This window comes from Numenius arquata, chromosome 14 (genome assembly GCF_964106895.1).
Source record: "Numenius arquata chromosome 14, bNumArq3.hap1.1, whole genome shotgun sequence".
Lineage (NCBI taxonomy): Eukaryota > Metazoa > Chordata > Aves > Charadriiformes > Scolopacidae > Numenius > Numenius arquata.
The window spans coordinates 10,642,107-10,669,625 of NC_133589.1; the positions used below are offsets into that span (position 1 = coordinate 10,642,107).

A 27,519-nucleotide genomic window follows, 5' to 3' on the forward strand; every position below is an offset into this window, starting at 1 on the left:
TCTGAAATCCCGGGTTGAGATATCATCTGGCTGTTGCCACACTGATGCAGTACAAGCGTGCAGGCTAAATTGTGCAACGGCTGACAAGGACAGGCTTAAACTAGCTGAGGACTAGCGTGAACCTGGCTTCGTGAGAGACAGTAATGGAATATCACCATGTAAAAGACTCATTTTACTCATATATTTGTAATTTATGTCTGGTGATGTCAAAAGAACCGTCAACAGTTTTTACATTATTGAGATTGTTAAATACCTTATAAATGCAGATGAACAGAAAACTTGTCTAGTTTGTGCTATATTCAACTTGATACATTTTTTTTTTTTAAACCTGCAGGCTCTCTAGAATCCACAGAATCTACATACGTATCAAAAGCCCAAGGAACAGGCACTACTCCACCACCAACTCCCTCTTCCAGCCTTGCAAAGCAAAGACTTCCTGGTAAGTTTCTATGGCTTAGTCTTATTTCTAAAACTTGCTAAAACATCCTGCTGTTCGAGTTGCATGAGATGGGAAGATCCACATGACTTTTCACCTTTCATAATGTCTGGAACTACAGCTCATCTTCTAGTGCCTTAGTCCACCTTAATTTAAACATGGTGCAGAACACCAGCCACATCTGTTTTCTCCCCAAGAATTCTACAGACTACAGGAAGTTGTTATCCCATTAACTGACAACTGCCCATGTAGTCTGGAATCTTCCTCTTTTATGAGGTTATCAAGTTTTAAAAAAATAGCAGGTAAACAAGCCAAAAGTTTTATTTGAAATAAAAGCATAAATAATGTATACTATGTATTTAAGCAACTGCATTTCTGTTGCTACCCAATATTTTGTGGACAAAGTCATTCTAAACTGAAGATTTATTAAATCGATGGCACAGCCGGTGTAGTTGTATTAGTAATTAATATTGATTTGACTGGCAGGAAAACCATAGTTTGAGCTCACCTTTTGAGTTGGTTGGCTTCCAGCCTGCTGTTTCCAGTGCAGATCTTCACCCTGGAATGACTTCTCTGTGCATACGGGCAGGTTGGGTTTCAGCTGGATTCAGGCACTCTGTGTGTCCACAGATGAAGAGCAGGTGCCACTGCCTTGCACACAGATCTGGGACCGCAAGAAAGTCTGTCTGTGCTTAGGGTGCAAGTTAGCATCCAAATAAGATCTATTTCTTTGCAGTTGTAAAATTCAGATAGATACTTTCTTTGAAACTTAACTTGTGCAGGCCCCATTTTGTATTTGCTGCCTTCATTGGTACTGTGTTCTTCAAACACTTTGCAGGTCAGAAGCCTTTTAAGAGGTCTCTAAGAAGTTCTGATGCCCTCAGTGAGACCAGTTCAGTCAGCCACTGTGATGACCTGGAAAAGATGGAGCAGAGACCCCCGACTCTGTCCCCAGGCCAAGAGCAAGGACCTTTGGAGACAGAAAAAACAGAGGAGCAGAAGGAGGTGGCACAGGCAACAAAGACAGACACTGAGGACATTCAAAGTGACAAATCGCCACATGACTGCATGAAGGTAGAGGAACAAGAAAGTCAAAGATAAAATCCAGACTGTGGATTTCAGACTTGGCAGAGGAAGCCCGTGCCCTGGGAGGCAGGGTATTAATGATGCATTGAAGATGTGAAGAGTGCCACACACTAGTACAGTACTAACTACTGTAACTTATTAACTGGGATTTTGCACAAATATAAATTCCCCCCATGGGACCGAGATTTGTCTTATCGTACACTTGTTACAGTTGCTTTAAACCTCTACATGTCAGTGTCACCAAAGTACTAGTGAAATTCATTAAGTGCTCATAAACATTTGTAAAACAATTGGCAGTTATCCTTCTTGTAGGAATCTAAGCATGATAATAGTTGCTAACCAACCAATCAGCTGTACACAAGATTAAGAATACAGTTGCACCTAATAATTGTTAAATGATCTTATTTTATGTTAATGCACTAAAAAAAATAATCAACTGCCAAATTGTTCACCTTTTTAATAGTTAAAATTCAGTTTTGCCTTGCCTGCAAAACATCTGCTGGAGTCACATTTGCTCTGTTTTGCTGCTTTTTTACCTTATAAAGAACATCGCCAAACAGCTGTGGTGCGGTGAGCGCTGGGGACGGATGCCTGTGTAGGTAGGAGTCACAGAGTAGTACTTTGCCATCAACCATTTCTCCTGCTGTTGCGTGACTTGGCCCGTTCAGCCGAGGCTCTAGGTACAGTGGGGACGGAGTTAATGAGTTCTAAGCCTTTTAGAAAGAAATAGTGCCCCTGCATGCCTGAACGGCTTCCTGCTTCTCCTACTGGAAAGAATTGCCAACGCACCATTCTTTTCCTTTGCACGGCATTTATGAACCAAATACTATTGAACACATTTATGTAGTGTAACTGGAGTTCTTTCTGTTGTGTATTTTTAAAGATAGTTGTAGTAAAGCTTGGAAAAAAACAATACCTTTGTGATGGTTTCAACACTTATTTTTTTGAATAACAGTAACTTACCTACGGTAGGAAATGTACAGACGCAAAGAAATTATATAGGTTATTTACACTACAGCACAACTTCATAATGTCTAGGACTACCTAATGCACAAACAAGCTTTGGCTAAATCAAAAGCGTAAGTGTAGAAGTCTCTTCCCCCCAAATTATCTTAATCACTTTGCAAATTTTCAGAGCCTCTTGTGGGAAGGAGATCTTTAGAAAAGCTTTCTTTCCCCAAGATACCCGATTTTGAGAAAAACCATCCCATCCCTATAGAACTGGATACAAGTACTGGAGTTTGCTTCATTTGTTTTTTGTTTGAGGTTTTTTTTCTCTTCCCCCTAAAAGGTAAACGTTAACACCGTAATGGCTGTAGCGGTAGCAGGGCTTGCTTTGATAATCTGCAAAATTTGGGGTTTTTGAATTGTACTGTCACCTGATTAGACTTTCAGCTTCAAGATCCTGTGGGGCTGGGATGCCATGGACAAGGTTAATTTTGCTGTTGGGGTAATTTATGTAAATCAGAGTGCAATTTTTCTAAAGTGCAAAAACAATTAAGTTGACTAGTCTTCCTCATCGGTTTCTTTGGTGCAATGAAGTATGTTAATAAGAAGTGTGTTAATTTGTTGGGGATAAAGTTATCACCACAAGGATTAATTTTTAATGTTTTTATATTTGGAAGTGTTAAACCAGTAGTTTTGTTGGAACGAGCTTCATTCTTTAGATACTATCTGAATGTTTCAATAAAGATTCTTCAAATTATTACTCTCGAATTAAGTAAGTTATTGTTGAAGGCTACCCCTGCGTTTCAGTAAGCTTTAGGTTTGTGCAGAATTATGTCTAAAGTACACCCCGATGTCATGACTTACCTTCTCCATCTCTCAGCACTGCTACCTCCTATCTGTGCCCATCAAATTACTGCACTGGAGCAAGAGAACGTAAACAAAGCCAAATTCTTACTTCAAAGTAGCAGCGATTCCTACATAAGTCATGAGAAAAAGCAAGTTACTTCTGTCAAAATATTTTATTTTGAAAAGCACAGGAACAATAGTATTTGTGACCAGCAATATGCTTTTTGCAACAAATTGCTCTTCTTGCAACACTGTACTTCCCTAAAGCAGTTGCGGTGTTTGGTTCCAGGTTAGATCTTGTCAGAACAAACCTGTTCCCACAACCCTTCTTCATTTTTTTTGTAGATGCGAGGTTTCCTGTCAGGGAACAGGGAGCGAGATGGGAAGGGATGTTCTTTTAAAAATGTTAACGTAGATCTAATGTGGGAGACAAAGTGGGGTGGTTCGGCCAGGGGCGATGTGGAAAGATTCTGAAAAACAAGACAGTAGCAAGAGCTGCTTGACATTTAGAATACAAAGTTCTCAATTATTCTGCCTTGTAGTAAGATTATTTCCCACCCTCCCCAGCAGTACACTGGGAAAAGGTTTGACAGACCATACCCCTCTCTCTACTCAGCTAGAAAGAAAAGGAAAAGTCAGGATTGGGTACCTGTAAAATCTGTTCATCATCCTGTTCCAACCAGAAATCCACATGTGGGAAAGGCCTCCAGAAGTAAGGCCCGATATGTAGTTGTTCCATCTTTGGATCGTAAATGTTAGTCAGCTGTAACAACACAGGGAGCCTTAAGAGTCAGAAACTGCTTTCACAGCCGAGAGACAGCAAATTCACTTAATCTGGAAGGCCTTAAGCTGCAGCGTCTGTTTTAGAAATGCTGCCAGCTCAGCCCCACTTCATTCCTGTTCCATAAAGATTAACCAATTATTCTGACAAACAAGACATTAAACTGTAACAACAACACACTGCTGGGATTATGCCCATGGCCTGAATCTCTTTATGTAAGTTACCCCGCAGAGAGCTGCAGGGCTGGTCATAACAGCACGCCAAAGAGCCGTACTGCCCAGGGAAGGCTCACACCGGCAGAAGTGGTTTGATCCCCACCGTTACCCTCTGCCTCTGCTCTTCCATCTTTCTCATTTGTTTTGTTACTGACAGAACACTACCCAAAGTATTTTTTCCTCAAACTTTTGACATTTCATTACCCCTACCTGGTCTCCTCTTCCAGAAAAAATACCCTTTTTTCCCCATGTTATTTTTACTCACTGTTGCTCCTGTTAAAATGTGGGCTGAACGCAAATCCTCATCCGGCCCTTTTTCTGGGAAGGTTGCAGGGAAAATCTCTGCTGTTTTAACATTCACAGCTTGTAGGAAATAGAATTTAATACAGAAACAATTAACTCTTTACAAAACACTTGTTTAAACTCTTTACAAAACACTTGTTTAAATTGACCACAACCCCAGCACAACTATGTTGCAGGAACTTTAGAACCCATCAAACACTATTCTTGTATTTCTCAGTACCATAGACCCCTTGGCCTGTGATAGCATATTTCTACTTATTTTTGCTTTGCCAGCATTTCTGTATTCCAGAAGAACACTTTCAGAGATACTTAAACTAATTAGAAACAGCACAGCATGAACAATGAACAGAAGGTTGCATTCTAACCCCAAAGATTAGTACAGTAGCTTGATACTGACAAAATTGTAAGTACAGTTACATGAAAAAAATCTGCTTGTATTTGTACACAGCCACTTCCATGTGTGCATCCACCCAACTCTGGCAGCAGAATAAAACTTCTATTTCTACCTGCGCCTCCAACAGCAGCACTTAACTTTCAGAACAGGCTTTACGTAGTCATTAAAAGCAGCCCATTCACTATTGGAAGCAATCCAGTTAAAAAAAACCACAACTTGAAACCTAAATTAACTCACCTATTCCATAAATGATTGGAAAGTGAATATCCTTTTCTTCTCTGTCATTCAGTTCTGTAACAAAAAAAAAAGTCAAATTTGTAGTGCTTTGGATTTTTTTCTGAGCTGCATTCGTTTCGTGTTCATCAGGAGAGAACAGATCTGATGTTGTATAAAGACAGAAAACACCTAAGGAAGCCTAAAAGAAATATGGAAGAGAAGGTGCAGGCCGATAACAACATGCTTGGGGCCTGGATCTCCTAACAGTATGGCCAGCTCCAGCCAGCTGTCAGCCCCACTTTCTGCATGGGCAATTTACAGGAAAAAACCACAATGCAGAACTACCATGATGCCAAGTTTCAGTCACCAACAGAACTGAAATGCAAAGATGATGGAAATTCAACCTGAACGTGGTATGAAGAAAAGGAAATTATGTCTTCCTTTATGTGACATCACACACTATGAACTAACTGAATGAGTTTATGAATTCATTCACAGCTGCAGATAAGGCAGATGTAACGACTCAGCAGGCAAAGGTCTCTAAGTGCCCCTCCCAAGTGCCTCGTACAACCTCCACAGACACACAGTCTCCTTCCACATGACACAGGTGGTGAAATAACCTGGTAACAATCATGTGGGAGGTTCTACTACCAGTTGCATTTCAGCAGCACTTGGTAAGGAGAGAATCCTCACCGCATTGTCTATTTGACATCACACACACACACTACCAGCAATAAAACTAAAAATTACAAATTGCTATGAAGGACTCGTGCTGTTCTTTCTTACAGGACAGATAAAAAAAGCCATGTAAAAAGACCCCTGCACTTTGATTTCAGTGGCTAAAGAAACTTCAAAAACCAAGGAAACATTTTCTTACCTGTTACGCAGAAAGTCACCAAATGAACATCATCTGGTTGGAGATCAAATGCTCCTACAGCAACAACGATAGCAGCAATGTATAAGACTGAATGGTGGCAAAGCAGGTGCTGTATATAGACGTGGGGGCATTATCAGTGCTGCGCACTGCAGAATAGATGGGCAGAGATACCTAACGCACTGTTCCTAGATAAGGCAACAGAGCAAAGAGCATTTTGCAGATTTGCTTCAAACTTTTATAAAATTAAAGCCACAGCTACTAAACATAACAGTAATTTATAGAGAGTAGCCACTTGTAACTGCAAAAACATGCTAAGATAGCGTTGTGCCACTTACTCCCTTTACTGACACTAATTTAGCTCTGGCATCACATCAGCTCTGCTTTCGTTCACTATACATTTAACAGCTTATATTTAAGTTCATTATATTTAAATGTATTTTCCCAAAATGTGACACATATAGTGAACAAACCCAGTCTTTCTTTAGCTGTAACCGAATTCTGCTTTTCACTCACTCACACACTAGAAATAAAAAAATCTTCCAAACAATAATTAAATTTTACCTCATCGCATTAAGGTACGAAGTGAATAGTAGCTAATAAAGTCACCAACATGTATAGATTTAGATGGTGGTAACACTTGACCAAGATCACGTAGCACATTGGCAGCAGAGCCAGGAATCAAGCCCAGCTGAACTGCATCCCAGTTCTACACACCAGAATATAACCAGGAAGAAATTACAAGTTTAGACCCTCCACCACACACACTGGCCATGTACAAGCCTCAGAAGGCCAACCCCTCTCCACACCATATTCTTAGGTAGAAAAAACACCCTGCAAAATTAATCTAGATTTCTTTCCCTGAAGTGACAGGGGCCTCAGATGACAAACAAACTTCACCCAAATCCAGTCAGAACTAATTTTTTTGGACATGAGAGTGGAAAAAACGTGAACTTACTAAGAAGCTGATTAGTAAGTTTTTGTGATAACTGCCTATCATCATTGAAACCTCCAACTAGGTGCACTTCCAGCCTAACAGAGATGGAATAACAGGAAACAGCAGTTAAAAAAACATCTCAAAGTGAACAGCTCTACAAAATAATCCCCAGCCCAAAACGCAAAGCAATCATTAGAGTAGCCTCAATTGTTACAGTCACATGCACCAAGTTGGTTTGCGTTACATAGCAAGTTACGGTGATTCCATTCAGAACACTTCTGGGACCACCCAGGAAACAGCACAAAATAAAAACTTTAAGAAGCATAACAGGCATGTAATTCTATCTATCTAACCCAGTGTTATCTCTGACGGTCAGCACCTCTGGTTTGGACTGAACTCAGTAACCACCTTTCAGTTCCCAACAAGGGGTTAATTAAAAATGAAGATTTTTGCTCCCGAGACAGCCTCACAACTATTCTGCACCATACAGCAGGGTTCTTCTCTGAGAAGTGTCTATGCAAAGACAAGTCCTGACAAATCATGAGTTTTTAGGGACCGTATCTTCTAATTCATTGAGGTTTTGTTCTTATCAAACTACAGGAGCAAAAAAAAACCCATATCCAGAAAGAACCTTGCTTGCTAAATTCCATTTCAGAGCTTTTTGTCCCCCCATTTTTTTTTTTTTAAATGCAGGACTTAGAAAAATCCCAGATGGATTCTCAGATTCCAAGAGAATTTACAAGACCAACAGTCTGGAAGGAAAAATAGAATATAAACCCACAAACGGTTGTTTGGAAAATTTCTGCACATCTGAAATGGCAGTTAACTGGAAAACAGCAAGCACAAAACCTCACAATGGCATTTTACAGAGACAGTATTCAGAACAGAACCATGCTTTGAACCACTACTAAAAATACCCTCAAAACCATCAAAGAAATCATTTTCACTTCACACGTGGTTCCTGATAAAGAGATATTTCCTGCACAATTACCTTGTCTGAACCCTATAAAATCACATAAAATTTCCACACCTTACAAACTGCAGTAACCTTTGTGAAAAGCAGTACAGAAGAAATAAGAGCAGAGCTGACCTGCCATATCCTGTGGCGTCAGAGAAAGATTTTACTGAACTCATGATGAGCGACACCTCAGCTTCTGTGTCTGATCCGTCGCAGTGTGTCAAACAGGTAGCCCCACTGCCTGAGGAAGACAGTTAATGACATTGTAGGAGGCTGTTACGTTACCATAATTTAAACTTATAAGAGTTAACACTACTATAGTAGTGCAAGAGCTACTTCCACCACCACCTCACTTCCTCTCAGGACAGCAGCCTCCAGCAGAAGGTATGGGCTGACTGAACGAGACAATGACATCTTTGTGTGCCCCATTATAAAATCACCAGAACTCATGTGAAGGGTACGAGTGTCCTCTTAACCAGGGACCAGGCAGCATCTCTAATGTCAGAAATCCAGGCACAGAGCAAGGATATTTCCACAAACTCTCCCTCTGTTATCACCAAGCCCTGCAGGCCCAAACTGCTGAACACAGACAATGTCTGCAAGTGCCACCACCCACTGGTCATGGGAGGAGATCAAATTTAGCATCTGCTCATTGAGCAACCACAACACGAGACCGCTGACACCAAACATACCAACTCTTCAAACAAGTAATTTAGTTAAAATACCATGTGACTTTTTGAGATTCAAGTTTATATAAACATAATTGCAGTTTATTTTATTAATGCAGCATAAACCAATACTAATTCATTACTTCAGGGGTACAGGTTTTGTTATGAACATCCTTTAAAGATACCTGTGTGTCGGAGCACAACTATGTGGCAGGTAGTTGCATCATCTGATCCAAGAATGGAAACAGAACCTATTTAAAAGGACAGGAACATTGTAACAACTCAGCTCTTCTAATCACTACTGCAGTAGATGAAAAAAGTGTTTATGTTCCTGCATACCATCTTTAGGGGTAGTCACCGCAAACTCTCTCTGCTGGACATACAAAAGACCTTTGGGTTCCACAATTTGAGCAGGCTGACTTCTCAGAAGTTTTGCCTTTTCCTAAAGATAAATGATAATAGAGACTACAGTAGCTGAATTCTCAGGTGTATCCATTACTTGATAGAAATATCACCTCTGAAAAGCAAAGGGATCCAGGTCAGAAAGAAACATACATATTTTGTATTATGGAGTATTGTGCATTTTGAGAATTTTTTTGCTTTCCTACCACTGATCTAGTGAATCGTTAAATCCCACCATTCCATGAACACACAACCCCCTTTTCTCTGCTTTATAGATGATAAAATGGAGGTACAACAAAAAGCAACAGGACTTGGGAAAGATGACACCAGACAATACCAGAGCTGGTCTGGGAAGTTTAGTCAGCACAAGGAACTTCTGAAATGGAGAACTTTCAGTCTCTACTGCCACAATCCAGCATGTTTGGTTAGCATTTATGAAAATATCACTATTTATTAGCTTGCTTAGTGCATGGAAAACCTGGATTCCTGGGCTGTGACTACTGCAGTGCTCTGCCACAGACCTGCAGGGCAGGCAGAGAATTTCCATCCTGGGGCTCAAAAATCACATCACAGTTTTATCAAATTCGCACTGGTTTTCTGCAAAAACTCAATTTCTATAAAGAAGCATGTTCTGATGAGAAACCTTCCAGACCAGCTCTGCTCAGCAGTTCCTGGCTGACAGTCCGCCGTTAGTATTACAACATTTATATGCTGAAAGTGAGCCTAATACCTTCCTAAAAGTTACTATCGTGACTTTTATTACTAGTTTTTGTTATTTCACACAGAAAGAGACAGCCCGGCCCGGACGATGCACCCACCCTCGGGAGGGCGGCGGCGGCCGCGGAGCTCACACACCGACCGGCCGCTCTCCGCCTCAGGCCAATTACCGCTAATCCTCCGGGGACGTCGATTTTACTAATTTTCAGTCAAACCGTGTCTTTTCGTTGTCACAGCGCGGGGAATGCGGCGGTGCCGGGCCGCCCCAAGCCGGGTTACCTCAGCCCGGGGCCGCCCCTGCACGCGCCGCCTCAGCCCGGGGCCGCCCCTGCACGCGCCGCCTCAGGGGCCGCCGCCTCAGCCCGGGGCCGCCCCGCTCCGCCACCCGTTTCTCCCGGCCGAGGCAGCGGGTTTTCCTGCGGGCACCCTCACCCCGCTGCTCCCCGGCCGCACGGCGCCCCCCGGGCAGGGCGGGCCCCACCGCCGGGCCCCTTCGCGCCGCCGCCGCCTCACCTCGAGGTGTGGGTAGGCGCGAATCATGTCCCCCATGGGCCGGTCCAGGTCGATCCGCTCACCGTTAATCAGTAGCGGCATCTCGGGGAGCGCCCAGGCCCGGCGGCAGCTCCGCTCTTCCTCCCGAGGGCCGGGGCGGGCGTCGCCGCGCCGCGCGGGGCGCTGGGAAACCGCGGCGGCGGGAGGTGGCGGGGGAGCGGCGGTGGCCGGGGCTCGGCGGGAGGGAAGGCCCGGGCCCTGCCGCGGCGGGCTCTGGGCACGGGCCCAGCCCCACAGCGGTCGCTGCCCGACAGAGAACATGCCCCGGTCATGTCACCATGTCACCACGTAACGATGATAACACGGTAACGCTGCAGAAATCCCCTGCGACATCTGCAAGTTACTGTAATGACCATGATAAAGTCACAAATTTACAAATAAACCAACACCACTATCCCCCGGCCCCAGCAGCCACAGAACTAAGTTTTCAGACAATGCCAAAGACGCCAGTTTTTCCTTCCAGACCAGGGATTTTTCCTCCAGGTGTCGGCGGATGCAGAGCAAGAGGAGCTGTGGTCGAGGGGACAGCCAGGGCACCGGGGCTGCGCACAACCCACAGCAGAAAAACACCTGTACCCCAGCATTACCTTTCCAACCAAACTTTCACTGAAGTAAGCAGTTATAGCATATACTGTCTTCAAGAGATACAGTGTATTTGTGAGGTAAGGCAAGATTTCCACCTGCGACTCAGCATTCCTCTCCATTCTGTCAGTGTTTACAGAACAAAGTCTCTTCAGCAAAACACCGGCACCTCTGCCACTGCGCTAACCAAACCAGAGCTGTCACAGAAGAGATCACAGAAACACTGCAGATTTCCTAACTGAATCTTATTTCAGCAAGTCTCTTCAGTATATGAACGTGAACCGTGCAGCTTCAGTACAGACGGTTTACTGTCTGCACATTTTTAATGTTATACTTTGTGTCACTTATGTCTTCCTTTTTTTGCTGTTGATGAGGTGGAAGTTCGTCAATCACGTAACCTGGTATTACAATTTGGAAAGTTTTCCAAAGCCTCATTTTGTAAGAAATGACTGACTATGTCGCTAGAGACATAACAGTGAAAAAACAGAAAAAGGCAGCTTTCAAAGGAAATTTTCCTCGTTGTTGATGTGAGAAGAGTTCTTCTATGCCAGGAGAGAATGCAATTATTTCAGACAAATCTATTGTTTATTGCTCAGGACTGACAGTAAAAAGCACTAAAAACAAAAACTGTGCCAGTTTATCCAGAGATGAACAGATCCACTGATGTATTTTGCAGTACCATCCCTAAAGCACATTTTTGCAGTCTGTCAGAACAAACCTACGAACTTTGAGAACTTAGACTACACCGAGAGATCCCTAGTTACAGAAATGCGTTTTTTCAAAGGTTTAAGAATTGCACTGTTTGCATCAGTCTTTATTGGCTCTGAATAAAAATGTTGTCTTGAAAGCCTCCAAGTTCAGATTCTAAAAGAAGGGCAATTAGAGTTAAGTCTCAAATGCATAAAATTTTCAACTAAATATTACACAAATAACATTTATTTTTTCCACTGTTTATATTCTTACTCAAATCTAAAAGCCAGCAATCATGAAAAGAAGACAAGAAACCTCTGCAGAGAAACTCTACACTGACACATGGGCAACACAAAGACACCAGTGACACCATCACTTCCTTTCTACGAGGGAAGATTTTGTTTTGTATTTTCAGCATTCACATATAAACTTCAAATCCTGAAAATAAATACCTGTCTCCAAGTGCTTCATAAGCACCCCAAAGAGAACTATCTACAAATCATACATTCAGCTACTCCATCATTTTCAACACTTCCAACAATCGTCACTTTTACAAGTCTGAACTTTCATAGCTGGGAACGCTGTGTGTCAGCTACAGATTTAAGGAGCGATAATGCTTATCACCTGAACACACTTTCCACTGTCAAGTGGCTTTACCAGACACTGTTCTACAGACAGGAAAAGCTTAAGAGATGCGTGCACAAGAATCACTGTCAGACTCAAATCATGGCTTCGTGTGGTGGGATCATACCATTACCCTGAAAACAACTCAACAGTCACCAGAGTCCAGTTTGAATACTGACAATGGAATTCTGGTCCTCATACAAATTAGTAGGAAGAAAGACCAGAAGTTCACCTCTGATATATAAAACCTTGTAGAGAAGTATTAGTAAACAAAAGTTTTTAAGAGTCAGGAAAAACTATAAAAAAAATCCTTGTAAGTCATAAAAACCATTTCAATGTGAAATTTCTAAAATATCACCCTATTTATTCTCTAAGCTTTTCTAGCAACATGTAACTTTATCATAACATACCTGTAGAAATCTGATGATTAAGAAACAATAATTTTTCTTAAATGTAGTTACTTAAACATTTGCCAGTTTGGGAAGTTGAGCTAAAGTCTCTTTACAGAGAAAAAAATTGCACACAATTTTCAACCTTTTCACTTCTGACTCTCCACATCATTGAGGGTACGGCACATAACAGTCCACAGGGGAGCCAATGCTGCTCACTGGGCTCCGGGTATTTGACTCGTAAGAATTTGGAGCAATTCCAACCACGCCATCATTTTGAGGGGTTTCTCCTTTCAAAAAGTCATCATCTTCATCTTCAGAAGTACCCTGCATAAATTTAAAAGGATCAGTGAGAGCAGAAAGATACTCCAGGTCTCTATTAAGATTTAGCAGAAGTAATGAACGCTGAGACCAAAAAGGGTAATTCTAAAATAAACTCTGAAATGTTGCAATAATCAAATTTGCTAATCAAACCGTTATAGGAAAGTTGATACAACACCATGAAGTATTTTTATGTATTATCACAGGAAGGAAAGATAAACACACTGTTTGAAGGACTGAAAATTCTGACATAGGATAGACATTCTGCAAGAAGGTAAATAGACTACATAGGAGTCTAGAAGGACATAATTCAGGATTTGGGTTGTACTACAATTGCCATGGCTAGTTGAAATGGTCAGAGAATTAGATGTACTTTCACTATGAAATATGGGAACTAAATCATATCTTCAAAGTGGATTTCCCTGTGACATCAGTGTGTCCATATTCTGAAAGCGTTTATATGCGTTCACAGTGGTCCTGTGCTGCCAAACTCCTCTGAAGAAGAGGGGAAAACTGTTCTCAAAGCAAGGATGGATCAATCCCTAAAGCTTCCTTATTTCAATCAGTTTCCCCTAAATGTTCCTATCTACTAAACAAAATTAATCCTGCAATAGAAACAGCTGATAGAGATTTGGCAAAAACAGAACTGTTTTTCGATCAGAAAAGATTACCTTTTTAATGGGTTTCTTCAGATTCTCAAGATCTTCAGCACTCAGTTCTTCCCAAAACTGATAAAAAGGATCAATGGTCTTCTTTGATCTGAAAGAGGAATTAAAACACAGTAGGAGTTAATGTATTCAGTAAAAATTATATGGATTTCTTTTTAATAATATAATATAAAATGTTTGGCATTTTGACAGCCTTCTGCAGAGTTTTACAAACTATTCAATTAACCCCTATATAATCCCCAATTAATCCCATGAAGAAATAACTGTTTTGCTGATAGCTATAAATTACAATTTTTGTTTGAGGAGTTCTGATACAGTCAGGTCTCCTAATTCCTAGCTGGGTATTTTTAACAGCTACACTACGCTCGCAGATAAGCATAATTTTCTTCCAAATTTTTGAAGATAACATTAAAAAGTTTAATAATATTATTTATTAATATTATTACATAACTTTTTAATAATTAAATACAATAGCTGTATTTTGTACATGTTAAGATTATACATTAATAATAATAATTTCTACTTCTACGAAAGGTCTCTGTTCTGTGGAGAGATTTTTTTTTTGAGACAAATATCAGAATGTTGTCTTCTAACATTTAAAAGTGATTAAAGCATCACAGTGCTAGACATTTTGAAAAGCTGCAAATAATCCACTATTCATTAAAAAAGAAAGATATTTTAAATAAGATGATATCTCCAATCTAGAAGCAATATACTCAAGGTGCAAAAAAACCAAAGCAAAATAACCAAAAAAATGACACACCACCACCACAGCTCCAACAGAACAGCATAATATTAGCCGAATACATATTTTAGAGATCACTTGAAAACAGGGAAAACCAAAAGAAAAGTCACTGAATATATTAACTAGACCTTCCAGGAAACCAGGTCCAGCTCCTTCTTCATTGCTATATGTCACAGTGGGGGTAAATTTCAATTCAAACCTTTGACAATCTGTGGTTAAAATATGCAACACGAAAGGTACTAAAGATCAGGGAAGAAAGTGAATTGTAGAAACACTGACAGTTTCTTATAGTTTTAGTTCATTATTTCCTACAAGTCAGAAATGTGTTGATTATTTTGAAACTATACCTTTTGAGCAGGTAGGGATCAAAGGGGAAGAAACTGTCGAGTGGATTAGTACATGTTTGCACAAGGTCACCCCCAGTGCCACTCCGAACAACTGGTATAAACTGCCTATTGTTCCTCTCAATAATTGTGTAGCAGAACACCAACTGGTATTTCCTTTAAAAAGGTAAGAAAAAAAAAAAAGATAAACATTACTAGTATACCGAAAGCAAGAATTTCAGATGGTATTAAAAGATGAAGTTATTCTTTAACAAACATCCTTTCCATCTTCCATTTCCCAACTGATATTAGGAGTTTTCAAGATAGTCACAAGGTAAGGAGCCTGTTCTCTTCCTCTACACTCCTATAAACTTCACTCTCAAGTAGAACCACATTGGGTCCAACAAAAAATAAAAAAAAACCACACAAAACAAAAAACATCAGTTTCACAGGATTTCATTGAAACTGAACCAGAAATAAACTTATACCACCTTGAATATGGGCAGTGTCATATGAGTTGTCTCAGGTAACACTCAACACTGTTCCTAACAATAAACCCACGTTCTAAGTACTGTGCTGTTTTTAGACACGCACAAATATTCTTATCAAGCTGAAACGGAGAGAAATGAATAGGTACCTGGTAATGGCAGCAAACAAGTTCACAACAGAAGGTATACAAATCTTCAGGGGGTTTAGCTGACACATGACAATGCGCTCAAAATTTAAACTCTGCAAATATGACAGACCTTGAAAATAAGAACAGTTGACAAATATAGGTTATATATCATATAAGCTGAACTTAACTTCTAAGATTTTTCAGTCTGACTAGCCTGCCCTCTGTACACCACCACAGAAGCACATCTTACAGTGGAGATCTAGCCCACAGCTTCTTCAGCAGAAAAGCTACTCTAAATAATAGTAACCTGCTACAGCCGATGGATCCTTCTAACACAGATACTACACTTACACACCTATTTACAGAGACTGACAGAGGCACAGTTATCAAGACAGGTTAGCTAGAATTCAAACATGCTCAGTAAATGGGGCCAGATACCAATGTTGAGGAGTTATTTGTATTGTTTTGAATAGTGGGGAAGCTTATTTCAGTTGGTAGCCCGAGGCATACAAGCCATCTCATTTTGTTTAGAGCACAACATAAACTTGCCATCAGATACTTGAGTGAATTGAGCATTACAAAACACAACAACAGTAAAACTTGCAATGAATCCTAACACCATTCAAACTTAATATACTCACCCTTCCTTAAGTTTCCATCCAAAAGTTGCTTATGACGGAAAATAAGTGTATAGAACACCGCCTGACATGTAGAATAAAATGGCCCGTGGAGAGCTACATCACAGTAAGCATTAGCCCCTGTATCCTGATTATCAATGTATTTATGCAGCCAGTTTACCAGAAGATCCAGGCATGCTCTTACTGTACTGTAATGGAGAAAAAAAGGGAAAAAAAGAAAAAGTCTAAGTAAAGCTTTCTTCAGCATAAAATGAATCAATATATCAGCACCAAAAACCCCGGTCAGTGACAGCACAAGATGTCAAAACACATGAATCCATGAACGCTTGTTGCATGTGAAATGCACAGTAAGCAACTAGAATCCCGGGCTACAGGTAGTACAGAGAGAGATGCCTCCCATGTCCAACAAGGAATTCCAGTATCAAGTTCAACATTAAAGTCACTGAGCCCACCCTGAACAGCATAAAAATACAGAATGTGTTCACACAAAAGAAGACATTTTCACCCATCTGTTGAAGTATTTTAACCCATCTGTATTAAAATACTAGAACACCTGACTTCCCTGTCTCAGAATCTACATAAAATGCCTATCATTAAGGCATTAAAAATATCAGCTTCTGAACATCATATACGCTGGGCATCGATGACTCTGCCCAAAGTCAACATAACCTGCCCGTGCTCGGCATTTCTTGGTAACTGAAACCTTAAACAGCAAGTCATGAATCCCAGCAATCATTAGTCTGCACCCTGTAAACGCAAAACTTTCCCGGAAACTTCAAGACAATACTGAGACAGTACTGTAAGAAAGGACAAACAAGACTATTGATTTAGGCTTACTGGCAAAGCAGTGGGAATAGAAGACCAACACTGTGTGTGCACTCTGCAAATTCTGTACTTAACCTCAGCAATCGTCATAAATTATTTGGCTCTGCCTGTGTATCAAAACAACTTACACAACTGGAATAAATTTAGCTCTTGCCAAGAAGCTGCCAATATAACTCCCAGCAGTCTGCCTGATCACTGAAGGATTGTTCGGATCGTGCAGTTTTTTCCAAAGATGGTCTAAAAATGCCTCAGCCAAACCCTGGAAACAAGACACAGAGAAATCATGAGCTGTAATGCTGACGACACTGCTTAAGTAATAGATTCCTAATGCTCCCATAATTTCTATAACCAAACTGTCCAAAAAAAAAAAAGTCTACCTGTAACTGTAGTAAGTAACTACTCCTACACGTGATGGAAAAGCACTCTTTCTTGTGTCTTTTTCTATATTTAATTGTAAAAAGTAAATGGAACCATAAGTCTAGAAAAAAGTCAGGAACAGATACACGAGAAGTCTTTAAAAGCAAAAGCAGTAAGAAGGTGAACATGAAGTGACTGTTCACTGTCTCTTGTAGCAGGAGAGGTCAGGGACATCAGGGCAGGGAGATGAATTTAGAGAAACAAAAGCGGTTCTTTACCTTAAATGGTTATATTCTGGAACTTTTTGCCACAGAAGTTAGTGATACCAAAAATTCACATCAGTATAAAAAGCATAGTATCACAAGATATTTTGTCCTTGAATTTGTCCAACCTGGGCTGTTGCCATGAAAGAACATTGCTTTGGCTCAGGAAGTTACTGGACTGCTGCTAGAGGCTGAGAGGGTACTGGAGCAAAGCATCATAACATGCTTGGCCCATTCTGATATTCTTTCCAACACATCTACTATTCACTGCTGTCAGAGACAGAGCATTACCATAACTAGATCTTTAGCTACTCTTACGCAAAAAGCATGCATGTTCTTATTTTTATATGCTAAGAGAAAGAAACACAGTCTGTTGAGAGAGATAGGAAAATGAGGGGGGAACACAGCAGACGCGATGTTCAAACTGAAGAGCTAACACAGATAATATCTTTAAGATAGTTTTAGGATGCTGAAGGAACTTGCTTGAGCACTGTGTTTCAGGTTCAAGAGTCCAACTGATTCTTTTAAGAGGTCTGCTGACTGAGTTCCTTCACACTACCTTAGATTCCATCTGTTTACATTTTATGAGCAACATGGGAAGACCAATCACATCGAGAAAAACTTGAAGAAAGAAATAACAGAGAAAGAAACGAACGCAAAGATACTAATGAATCCTGATGTGCTATCTTCAGGCTAGAATTACAGCAAAAAACAACTATTTTTTGTAAAAAAAAAAAAAAGCCAAAGCAAGGATGCAGAAATGACAGAAGACACTGCATTTTAAAAACAGCTTGTACTCACCAGTTTAAAGCTACAGATGTAAAACATGAAATACTGTACATGACACGAAGCATGGGTTGGTAAAATAAGCTTGTCAAAAACAGAAACCAAATCCCGATACAAATCCTTTGTTCTGTTGATATCAAGCTTGCCTATACAACATAAAAAGAAAACAGAACAGAATGAGCCATTTCGGGGGTTTTTTCCTGCCCTTATGCTGCAAAAGTAGCACTTGTATCTTTCTAAAGCAGTAAGAAACACATAAAGAAATAATGTCAAGCTGACTTCCAGGCCTATCCAACATCTGGGCTCATCTGATATCTAAAAAATATTTATAGTAAGACCTTCCAGGACTTCAGTTCTACTGCTTTTTAGGGTGGTGTATATGGAGAATATCTCTGTGTGCACATGCACACACACATATAAAACTGGTAGACATGCAAACTTTGCAATAATGTGTTATTTCAGTAGAGCCAGAAGAAAACAGTAAGAAATAAATTACCTGACTTATGCAAAGAAGCTACAGCAAAATGTTTGCTAGATATTCTGGTTTAAATATATAAATATAAGAAATTCAAACCCTTAATAAATGCCAGTGTACATTTCTTTCAGGTTTTTTTTCCTATAACACAAAGCCTTGCTGTATCAATTCCAACTGAGTGACATGGCTGGTTGTTTTAATCTACTTATAGTCCTTGTGATGTTGAAAGGATCCGTAATTCTAATACAAAAAGCAATGCAAATGATAAAACACTGTGTTTAATCAGAAAGTATTTCTAATCTCCTAAGTTTTGCAGCACAATGAAAAAACAAAACTCTATTTACCCTTATACCCTGTAATGCCACAGTTTGGATACAGTGTCATATTTATCTAATCAGAATGTCTCCAACTGAAGACTAAACCTCTAAAACCATAAACCTTTGCATCCTCTGCCAATAACACTGGGCAGAGGCAGGAATGCAGACTACAGCCTGCTGCTGGCAGAATTCTGCCACTAAAGGGTGAGGGCTCTAACCTGCAGCAACTGAAAACAAGAACTCGTCTTATTTTGTCAAGTAAGACAAGACTTACTTACAAGACAAGAACTTTCTTACTTGTCAACAAAACAAAAAACTTGGTTATGGGTCAAGTGTTCTTACCATCCACGTGGCAAACCTCTTTAATATAGGAAAACAGGATTGTCATCAAAATATCAAGGCGCTCTGCAAGTGGATGGGCCATTCTCTCACTACTGGAAGAAACAACTTTGTTTCCTTTTCTTTCTTCATCTTCCTCCTGGTAGACAAGATGGCGGTCATGTAGCTTTTATATGCAGAACATCATAAAGACAGCAATTACAGGGAAAGCGAAACTAAATTTCTCTTTCAGTGATCTGCTAAAGTTTTGTCTTTTTTTTAAAAAAAAAAAACAACACAACTATCTAATTGCACAGCTTAATGCAAGCAAATTTTTGTAAACTAAGCCACCTAACATGAATTCTTCAATTACATTTATGTACAGCTGCTTGTACTTTTATATAATGAAATTGATTCACCACATGTACGCTGGGTATTTACATTAATAAAGTCAACACCTGGAGAACACATTAATCATTTGTCAGCTGTTCAGGTTTCAAGAGCTGTGTGCAGTGCAGTAACAACAAAGCAATAATGTATTCCTAACGACAAAGTAATAATGCATTCCTACACTGTCTTAGCTCATAGCCACCACAAAAGCGAAAATTTTACTAAAAACCAACTTCTAGTAGAACAAGATAGCAAACCATGTCAAAAAGTCCCTCCTCCGTAGATTTTTCCTCACTATCAGAGTTATTAGCAGCTTCTTCAGCATCTTCAATATCTTGCTGTGGAGTACTAACCTACAGTTGCAAACAAGAAATTAATTTTTTTTAAGACCATAACAATCATATGAAACCTTTTTTTTATTATTTATGTAACAAATTACAACATGAACTATTTCTAGAATAGATTTTGTCCTTGACTAAATAAACATTTTAAAGGAAATGTTACGTATGCAATACATAACTGCCTGAAACTTTACCCCCAGAATATAAGCTTTCCCCAGACCATTATATGCTGAGGTTCTCCAAAATAAAAAGACCTAGTCATTTACAATCCTATCCTCCCCATCTTTTTTAAGACTGTTAATCCTTTTACTTCAAAGGGATGATAAAACAGACCAACCACACAAAGAGAAGCACATTCTATGCACATTAGCACTGATCACCATGAAACGGTTATTTTGATTCTGGCACAGAGATCCCATGCAGTAACAGTACACATCATACAGTTACCCTCAGGGGTGGGAATGTCATAAGACTGGGAATGGAGTGTAAATTTGATTGGTTTTACACTCAGGACCATGAGCACTACCGCAACGTATTTTTTGTTGAGCTTAACACTGAAGCATATTTCATTTACCACACTGTGTATTTTAACAACAAGCTTCCTTAAAACGTGATACAGAACAAACTTACATCCAACTTTAACAGCTTTTCAATAATAAGCTCCAGAATTTGAAGCCTCAGAGTTGGAAGGTACACTGTAACTCGGAGAATGTTGTGAACATAACATTCCTGTAACACAAAATTAATTGTTATCTATAATAATGTTAACAGAAAGTCTAATTTCTGCCAAGGACTTTTAGAAAACAAGTTTCTTAATTTGTTATCTAAAGAGCCAGAAATATGTTTAAACAAACTGTATTCAATCTAGAATAAGTTAATGTATAAGCCACACATCAACTTTCAATTGTTAAGCTGTGTTGTCATTAACTTCTTAATCTACTATTTCCATGCAAATTTTTCCAACTACATCTAGACAGAATGAATATAAATATTCTATAAGAAAAGTTATTAATTCCCATAGGAATTTATCTTTAAATTTCTCTACAAAAATTAAAACAAGCAGCATACTCCTCACTACATCTAGAACCAGCTCTAGCAGGACGGTTTAAAGTGAGAGTGAATACATCTTTATTTCAGGTTATTATATACATCAACAATTCTAAATTCCAGAGATAGAATGACTCTGAGGAGACTTGATTGTAAATCAAACCGGTTAACAGGCAAGTTCTGTTGAGTGTCCATGTGCCCAAGTATACACACATGTACAAAAGACAACGCTGCAACTTTCATATAGCAAAACTGTCAAGTCAATACATAAAATTAAGTAAAGTGCCACGTTTAAGTACACCATAGTCTCTTTGTGAATATGCATTATAACACAACCTTTAATTACATGAGCACATATGATTTTTCCACAGGCCATCTGGCTCACTCAGTACATAAAATGGATAGAACTAGTTTAATGAGAATGTATAAACTGGAAATATTTAACAACAATGCATGGACCATATTTTTATTACACTTTGAACTTTGCCCTGAAAACACAGTTAGGAAGTTTTTCACAACTCACTAAATAAATAAATAAAAATTCTTCTAACACCATGCAAAAGCTATTATACCCTTTATTTTACAGATAAGGAACTGATGCCCAGAGTTATTTTGACTAAAAAAAAAAAAAAAAAACAAAAAAACTAGCAAGGTATACAAAGAACTCCAGGGTTTTTTTCAGTACTTGATGAGTTTGAAACACAGCTCCACCTGAACTTGGCTGGTGGAGCAGGGCTCTGCCTTTCTGTAAAATATCAAGTCAGAACAAATAAATATAAAGATCACACAAGAGCTGTAACCTGTCAGAAGTTTCCAGCTTGTTTTTCACCACACATGAGCACTATACCAAAGACATAATAAACAACACCCTACACTACTGGCAACTTGGATTTCACTTAGAATGTCCATTGCTTTCTGCCTCTTATCAAATCCTCTCTTCTTCTGATAAATACTTTCCAGGTTTAACAACAAACGAGACAGGTATCCTACCGTCTCCTTACTATACAACCCTGAGATTCATCGTCAAAGAGGTCCATCTTGTGCATTGATTAAGAAAGCAATCCTGTGGAAAAGATATGCAGTTATGTCATTAAAGACTAGCATAATGCTTATGCACAAGGAACTTCAGTATGCTTGGACAACCTTACACTAAACAGACATACCCATATACATAAATACACGTGTGTGCATACATATATAAAAACAACAAGAATCTTAAACAATACATTCAAAAATCTGCATTCAATGCCACCAAATCAGTTGTCAATACTATAGAATATATCTACACATTCAAAAAAAAAAAAAGTGATTAAATAAATAAGAATATTCACAGGTCTTACCAGAGTTCTTTCTGATTTATTAATGAAAGGAAAGTTTTCCACAAGTATCGGCATGAGAAATTGTGGTGTCCTACAATTAAAAAAAAACACCGACCAAACAAATAAAATAAACCGTAAAGTTACAGGTTATTAACCACAAGAGCAAATACTGAGGCTCCAGCACTCTAAAGACAGACTGGAACAAGCTTATTTCACAGTAACTTTATTTTAAGTTAAGTAATCTGGTTTTGCAAGGATCACCAAACAGATAATAAGTGGCAAACTTTCATGTAGACTTGTTAAAAGCCACTTCAAATACATTGCTATAACACGACTTTCCCTACTCCCTATTCCCATTAACAGGGCTTCCAGCTGCTGATTACTATGGAAATTTCATAACGATTGGATACAGCATTCCAACAGCTAGTGAATATTAGGAAAAATCATGTAACGAAACTAAGTACTATATTTCAAATTAAGAGAAAAAAAATGAATGCATCAGTTCACAAGCTTTAAATCTACAAGGAAAGGATGTACAAAACCACAGGATTATATACTTACGAAGGAACATATCTTGCTACAGTTTGCAATGCTCTATGGCATGTATTAAAGTTCTCAGAAACGTCTAGAGAAAGAAAAAAATGCTGTTATGCATTTCGTTATAGAAAACTAAATCAGGCACCAGCAAAAACAGCTCATATCAACTAACATTTTAAAGAATCACAAGGAAATTGCTTTTGCCAAAATGTTGGGTTGTTGGATTTTTTTGATGGGGATGTGTTTTGATTTTGTTTGGTTTTAAGTTGAACTGCCTTACTACCAAAGTAAGTGTGAAAAATAATTCCAAATACAATTAATGGCATCACAATCAATAAATGCTGAATGTGCTGCCAGCCCCAAGGCCAGGTATTGTTTTTATACTCTCTCATACTGAATGCTAAACTCGGAAATCCAAAATTTACCCCACAACACACGAACATTTAGAAGATATGTCAAATCCAAGTCTGTAACTAGACAAAATCTATTGAAAGATTATGCCTCATTTTCACATGAGTCAAACAAACAGCTAATCAGGCTTTTCTAGCAGGCTTTTGTTTATATTCAGACAGTGTCACAATTGAACAGGAGAAGAACAGTTGGGTCCAGCAGAACTCAAGTTTATTCCAGCATTCAAGATAAGAAAACACGAAATTCTTGAAAAACATTTAACTATCTGTCTGCCTTATCAACCAACACATTAATTATGTGGCATTTCTGTTATAAATATCAGTCGTATTTGAGCTTACCCAGGCAGACAACCAAAAAAGACTCAAGAATCCCCCAAACCACCTAGTTTTATTGAGGTAAATAAAATGGAAAACAAGTAACTCCTGACTTTTCTTTGGCTTTGAAACAATCTAGAACTGGGCATGTCTTCTGATGAATTCAGTCTTATTCCTGCAGATACTGCACCAACAGGAGTATTTTGAAAGTAACGAGAAGCAGGTCACCACACCATTGATTCAAATACAAGAAAGTCTTTGACTTGGGAATTTAAGGATGTACTATTTCTTAGGGTTTTACATTAGTTCAGCTAAACTAATTTTGTGAAAAGGGAGCAACATGCACTGTATTCTTCTTTAGTAAAGGTATTACAGCAGCATATGTAAGCTGTGCTTCCTTTATACTCACTTTCATCATCATCATCAGAATCTGAAATATCCACATCATCTTCTCTGATGGTTATTCGAGCTAGCAAAAAAAGTGAGATTACATCAAAATTGTACAAATCTTACAGGTAACGGTTTCAATGCCAAATAAAACACACTGGACAAGTCTTGATCAGGACTAAAGCATCAAAATTATCCACAGGACTTTCTAAAATACACAGAAGCTCAGCAAAAGGACTGTTTTATTCACAGAACTGGGAAGTTCTTGAGAACATCCAACAGGATCCTCACTGCAGCTTTTGGTTTTTAGTAATAATAGCATTATACAGTTCAGCCCTTTCCAAGGCACCTTCATAAATGGGGTCTGTATTAGCCACTAGAATGTGTCTTCTAAAAATCTAGATACAGAAAACTATCTATCACAATTCAGCTATTCAAGTTAAGAAAGTAATAAACAGGAAAAGAAAAAAAAAAAAAAAAAACACAAAAAAACTTGACCCAATAATTGTGTCACTCATTATATTTATACAGAATTTATATAGGAAAGACACTTTGATAAGCAAACAAAGACAATTAAGAGAAAAGTAACTTACGGGGGACAAACTGTGACACAATCATCCGGAGGCACGGCCTAAGATGGACAGTTTGTGCTGACACTAGATTGCCAAGAAAACCCAGATATTCTTCCACTACCTCTCGACTTCTTCTCAACCACGGCAGCTTCTGCAAGTAAGCAAAGAACACGATGTCAAAGAAAGACGTTTTGAGTAATAAACTCTTAATCTTCCCACGTAACAAACAGATATTTACCAGCAAAATGCTGACCAGTTGATCAAGCTCTTTGGTCAAATACACAACAGAAGCTCGAAATTCATGCAGCCAATTAATGATCTGGGCATCCTTAAAATAAGCAGAAAAAAAAATAGATAACTATTCCAATAAGCAGTATTACCTATTACTAGAAAATAACAAAATCCTTAAAAGCCAAAGATTAAGACTGTAACTAGAAATTATTTTCACATTAGCATGCATGGAATTTCTTTTGTGTCCTCACCAATATAAGTTCTCGAATGCAAGAATAAATGCATACCAACTCCTAAACCAACAGCCTGCCTGGAAAGCTTAATTACAGACTGAGCAAGGCATGCAAACCTCACTCACACAGGACATATTTAAAAGAAGTGACATTTAATCTTAATTTTCTTTTCTTTTGGCTCTAGTTTAAGCAGAAGGGACATTCAAGTCTTGAAATAAGAGAGATACTGAAACAACCGCAAATCTACACAGAAAAATCTTACACTGATTTTGCCTGTACACTCTGAAAGGCCCGCTAAAAACAAAGTATTTTACAAAATGTCAGTTTTAAAGAGAAAAGGAACTTCATATAGCATTATGTTTTCTGCAGCATTCTTCTCACAGTTTTTTTGCTTTAAAAGAAAAAAAAACCAACAAAAACAAAAACAACAAACGCAGTTGGTACTCACAGCTATATAGAAGAGCCACGAAACAATACTTCTGGGTGTAACTACTAAATGCACGTCTATCTTACTGCATAATCAAACAATTTTTATTGAGATCACAAGAAGGTAAAAATTCATGCAATTTAAAGGCTGTGAAAGTCAGAAACCATGGTTTGATCTACAGAAGTATCTGCAAAACCAAGCATCAGTGACCTGGAAAGATGGTATCTGGAACAAAGATAGACCCTGCCACAAAACAAAAAGTTTCTCACTCTAGAGCAGCGTCAGAGACATCATTTATCAAGATCCTGCATATAAGATATATATAAGCATATAAACAGACAACTGTTGGGTTTAGTTTTTTTTTCATTTGGAGTTTTAATTCTGATAGCTTTCTGCTTTGTGGAAACTGTTAAATGCAGGTAAATGTTTTAAGCAAAGGATCTGGGTAAGCACCAGAATGATTTGTCTGATGATTCTATTCAGACAGCCGAACTTTAAATCATCAGACCAAAACTCTTACCTTTATGTCTGGATCTGACAGCTGATGCTTTAACAATTCAAAATCTGTGGTCTCACCCTAGCAGGTGAAAGAAAACTAAGTAAATAACAGTTTTTCCAGCAAAAAATACAGATTTCATCAACGAATCTGAGCAACCTAATATTGCTGAACAGCAACACAAAGAACACAAGCGAGAAAGCTGAGGGAAGGCTGAAGCAGCAGTAACAGAGTGCCATCCCTGCCAGACACCTGAGGCCGCTGGCTCATTTCCAGCCGCTCTCCCTGCGGACAACGCTGCGATCACTTTCCACCCTCTGCCGTGTGCCAGGCTTCACATCCACCCAGGGCGTCTCTCAGGTTGACTCACTGGGGAAATCTTTTCCCTTGCACAGCAATACCGCCTAGCACAAGCCTGCGGCACTCAGCCGCCCTCAGGTTTTTCCCTCAGCCTTCAGACGCGGTCTTGTGCAAGACCAAGTCAAGGAATTACCCCCCAAGACCCGGCGCCCGGCAGCGCACGCAGCCCGGCAGAAAGGGAGCCGCCCGCCGAGAGCCGCCAGTCACCTTTTCGTACTTCAGCAAGATGTCCGTCAGAGTCCCCCCGAACCGCACCGTCTTCCTGGGCGGGGAGCTGATGAACTCGTCCCCTCCCAGCATGGTGGCGGTCCCCTCACCTGAGGGAAGGCGAAGACGCGTGAGCACCCCCGGGCCTCCCCTCACCCCGACCGCTCTCCCTCAGGGGCCCGGCCCGGCCCGCCCAGGGGGGACCCCACCGGCCGCCGCGCACCCTCTCCTCAACGGACGGGCAGGAGCGGCCCCCGCGACCCTCCGCCGCTATCCCGCCTTGCCTTACGGTGGCGGCAGCGCGCGCCCCGCTAGCGGGGCAGGCGGCGCCGCGCGCCGCACCCCTCGCACGCTGCCTGCCCGCGCCACCACATGCCGCAGCCGGGCGGAAAGACCGCCGTCCCCGCCGGAAACGGGGAGGGCCCCGCCCCTCGGACCATAGAGAGGCGGAGGCGGGAAGGGCCGCCGCCGCTCTGGCGCCGCCGTCGGTGGTGCGGGAGGACCGAGGGAGGTGGAGAGGGGCGCGTGGCCTCCCAGTACCGGTAGGTGGTTTGGGGGTTGTTTAAAATACACGGCAAGCGGCTGCATTAAAGGATGTAGCAGCTTGGAGATCGTGTAAATCCAAAGGAACTAAACACTAAATGCGTAAAAGCCTTCGATAACCTTTAGAGCAACCCGGGTGGGTATAAATGGAAACATCGGGTTTCCGCCTTTTTTTTTTTTTTTTTTAATCCAGTTGAACACATCGCGCTCCCGTCTCCAACCACACGGCGTGATGTGGCCCCAGCCCCCGGCACCACCCCAATAACCCACGCCCGCCCCCAGGAGTCACCACGAACAGATTTTTTGAGAATTTACTAATAATTTATTTTCTCCCTGGAGGAGATGTAACCACTTAAGAAAAGTAAACCGTATATACCGCGTTAGAACTGTCCTTAGATACAGCCCACATCTAAAGAGTCTAACAACGAGCATTT

The 27,519-nt window shown here is 39.9% G+C and overlaps 3 protein-coding genes across 6 annotated transcripts in view; 1 reads left to right on the forward strand and 2 right to left on the reverse strand.

The window, feature by feature from the left end:
• The window catches only part of PDXDC1 (pyridoxal dependent decarboxylase domain containing 1), a 30,465-nt gene extending 27,230 nt beyond the window's left edge, over positions 1 to 3,235 (forward strand). Inside the window, exons 22-23 of one of the 2 annotated variants that reach the window (XM_074158560.1) lie at positions 335 to 439; positions 1,275 to 3,235. In XM_074158560.1, coding sequence (XP_074014661.1) covers positions 335 to 439; positions 1,275 to 1,537 — 368 coding nt within the window. In that variant the 3' untranslated portion in view covers positions 1,538 to 3,235. The remainder of the gene's footprint in view (positions 1 to 334; positions 440 to 1,274) is intronic. The other variant, XM_074158559.1, reaches the window with a different exon arrangement.
• A 237-nt stretch (positions 3,236 to 3,472) lies between these two features.
• NTAN1 (N-terminal asparagine amidase) lies at positions 3,473 to 11,874 on the reverse strand. 2 transcript variants are annotated; one of them, XM_074158710.1, is made up of 10 exons: positions 10,295 to 11,874; positions 9,002 to 9,104; positions 8,848 to 8,913; positions 8,127 to 8,235; positions 7,058 to 7,131; positions 6,103 to 6,156; positions 5,247 to 5,300; positions 4,578 to 4,675; positions 3,966 to 4,079; positions 3,473 to 3,786 (listed from the first exon to the last, which is right to left on the reverse strand). In XM_074158710.1, exons 1-10 carry the CDS (start codon positions 10,592 to 10,594, stop codon positions 3,607 to 3,609), a joined length of 1,152 nt encoding a protein of 383 aa, XP_074014811.1. In that variant the 5' UTR covers positions 10,595 to 11,874; the 3' UTR covers positions 3,473 to 3,606. The 2 variants fall into 2 exon arrangements, with proteins under 2 accessions (XP_074014811.1, XP_074014812.1); XM_074158711.1 differs by having other exon boundaries at positions 3,477 to 3,786; positions 10,357 to 10,538.
• RRN3 (RRN3 homolog, RNA polymerase I transcription factor) lies at positions 11,418 to 26,956 on the reverse strand. Of its 2 annotated transcripts, none has more exons than XM_074158708.1 (18): positions 26,827 to 26,956; positions 26,543 to 26,652; positions 26,000 to 26,056; positions 24,827 to 24,916; positions 24,610 to 24,739; positions 24,039 to 24,098; positions 22,929 to 22,992; positions 22,389 to 22,458; positions 20,632 to 20,730; positions 19,918 to 20,013; positions 19,295 to 19,430; positions 18,176 to 18,306; positions 16,883 to 17,013; positions 15,933 to 16,117; positions 15,313 to 15,421; positions 14,700 to 14,852; positions 13,611 to 13,698; positions 11,418 to 12,945 (listed from the first exon to the last, which is right to left on the reverse strand). In XM_074158708.1, the coding sequence occupies exons 2-18, from the start codon at positions 26,633 to 26,635 to the stop codon at positions 12,787 to 12,789; spliced, it is 1,851 nt and encodes a 616-aa protein (XP_074014809.1). In that variant the 5' UTR covers positions 26,636 to 26,652; positions 26,827 to 26,956; the 3' UTR covers positions 11,418 to 12,786. The 2 variants fall into 2 exon arrangements, with proteins under 2 accessions (XP_074014809.1, XP_074014810.1); XM_074158709.1 differs by having other exon boundaries at positions 11,485 to 12,945; positions 26,766 to 26,950.
• Between the last annotated feature and the right edge of the window lie 563 nt (positions 26,957 to 27,519).

Coding starts and splice junctions, on each gene's coding strand:
- NTAN1 (XM_074158710.1), bottom strand. CDS start 10,594: ATGTTCTCTGTCGGGCAGCGACCGCTGTGGGGCTGGGCCCGTGCCCAG. Junction 7,132..8,126: donor GACGCCACAGGATATGGCAG/GTCAGCTCTGCT, acceptor CATCTCTGTTAG/GCTGGAAGTGCACCTAGTTG. Junction 4,676..5,246: donor TCCAATCATTTATGGAATAG/GTGAGTTAATTT, acceptor ATTTCCTACAAG/CTGTGAATGTTAAAACAGCA.
- RRN3 (XM_074158708.1), bottom strand. CDS start 26,635: ATGCTGGGAGGGGACGAGTTCATCAGCTCCCCGCCCAGGAAGACGGTG. Junction 20,014..20,631: donor AAAAGCTGTTAAAGTTGGAT/GTAAGTTTGTTC, acceptor TTGCAACTGTAG/GTTAGTACTCCACAGCAAGA. Junction 12,946..13,610: donor TGAAGAAACCCATTAAAAAG/GTAATCTTTTCT, acceptor AAATTTATGCAG/GGTACTTCTGAAGATGAAGA.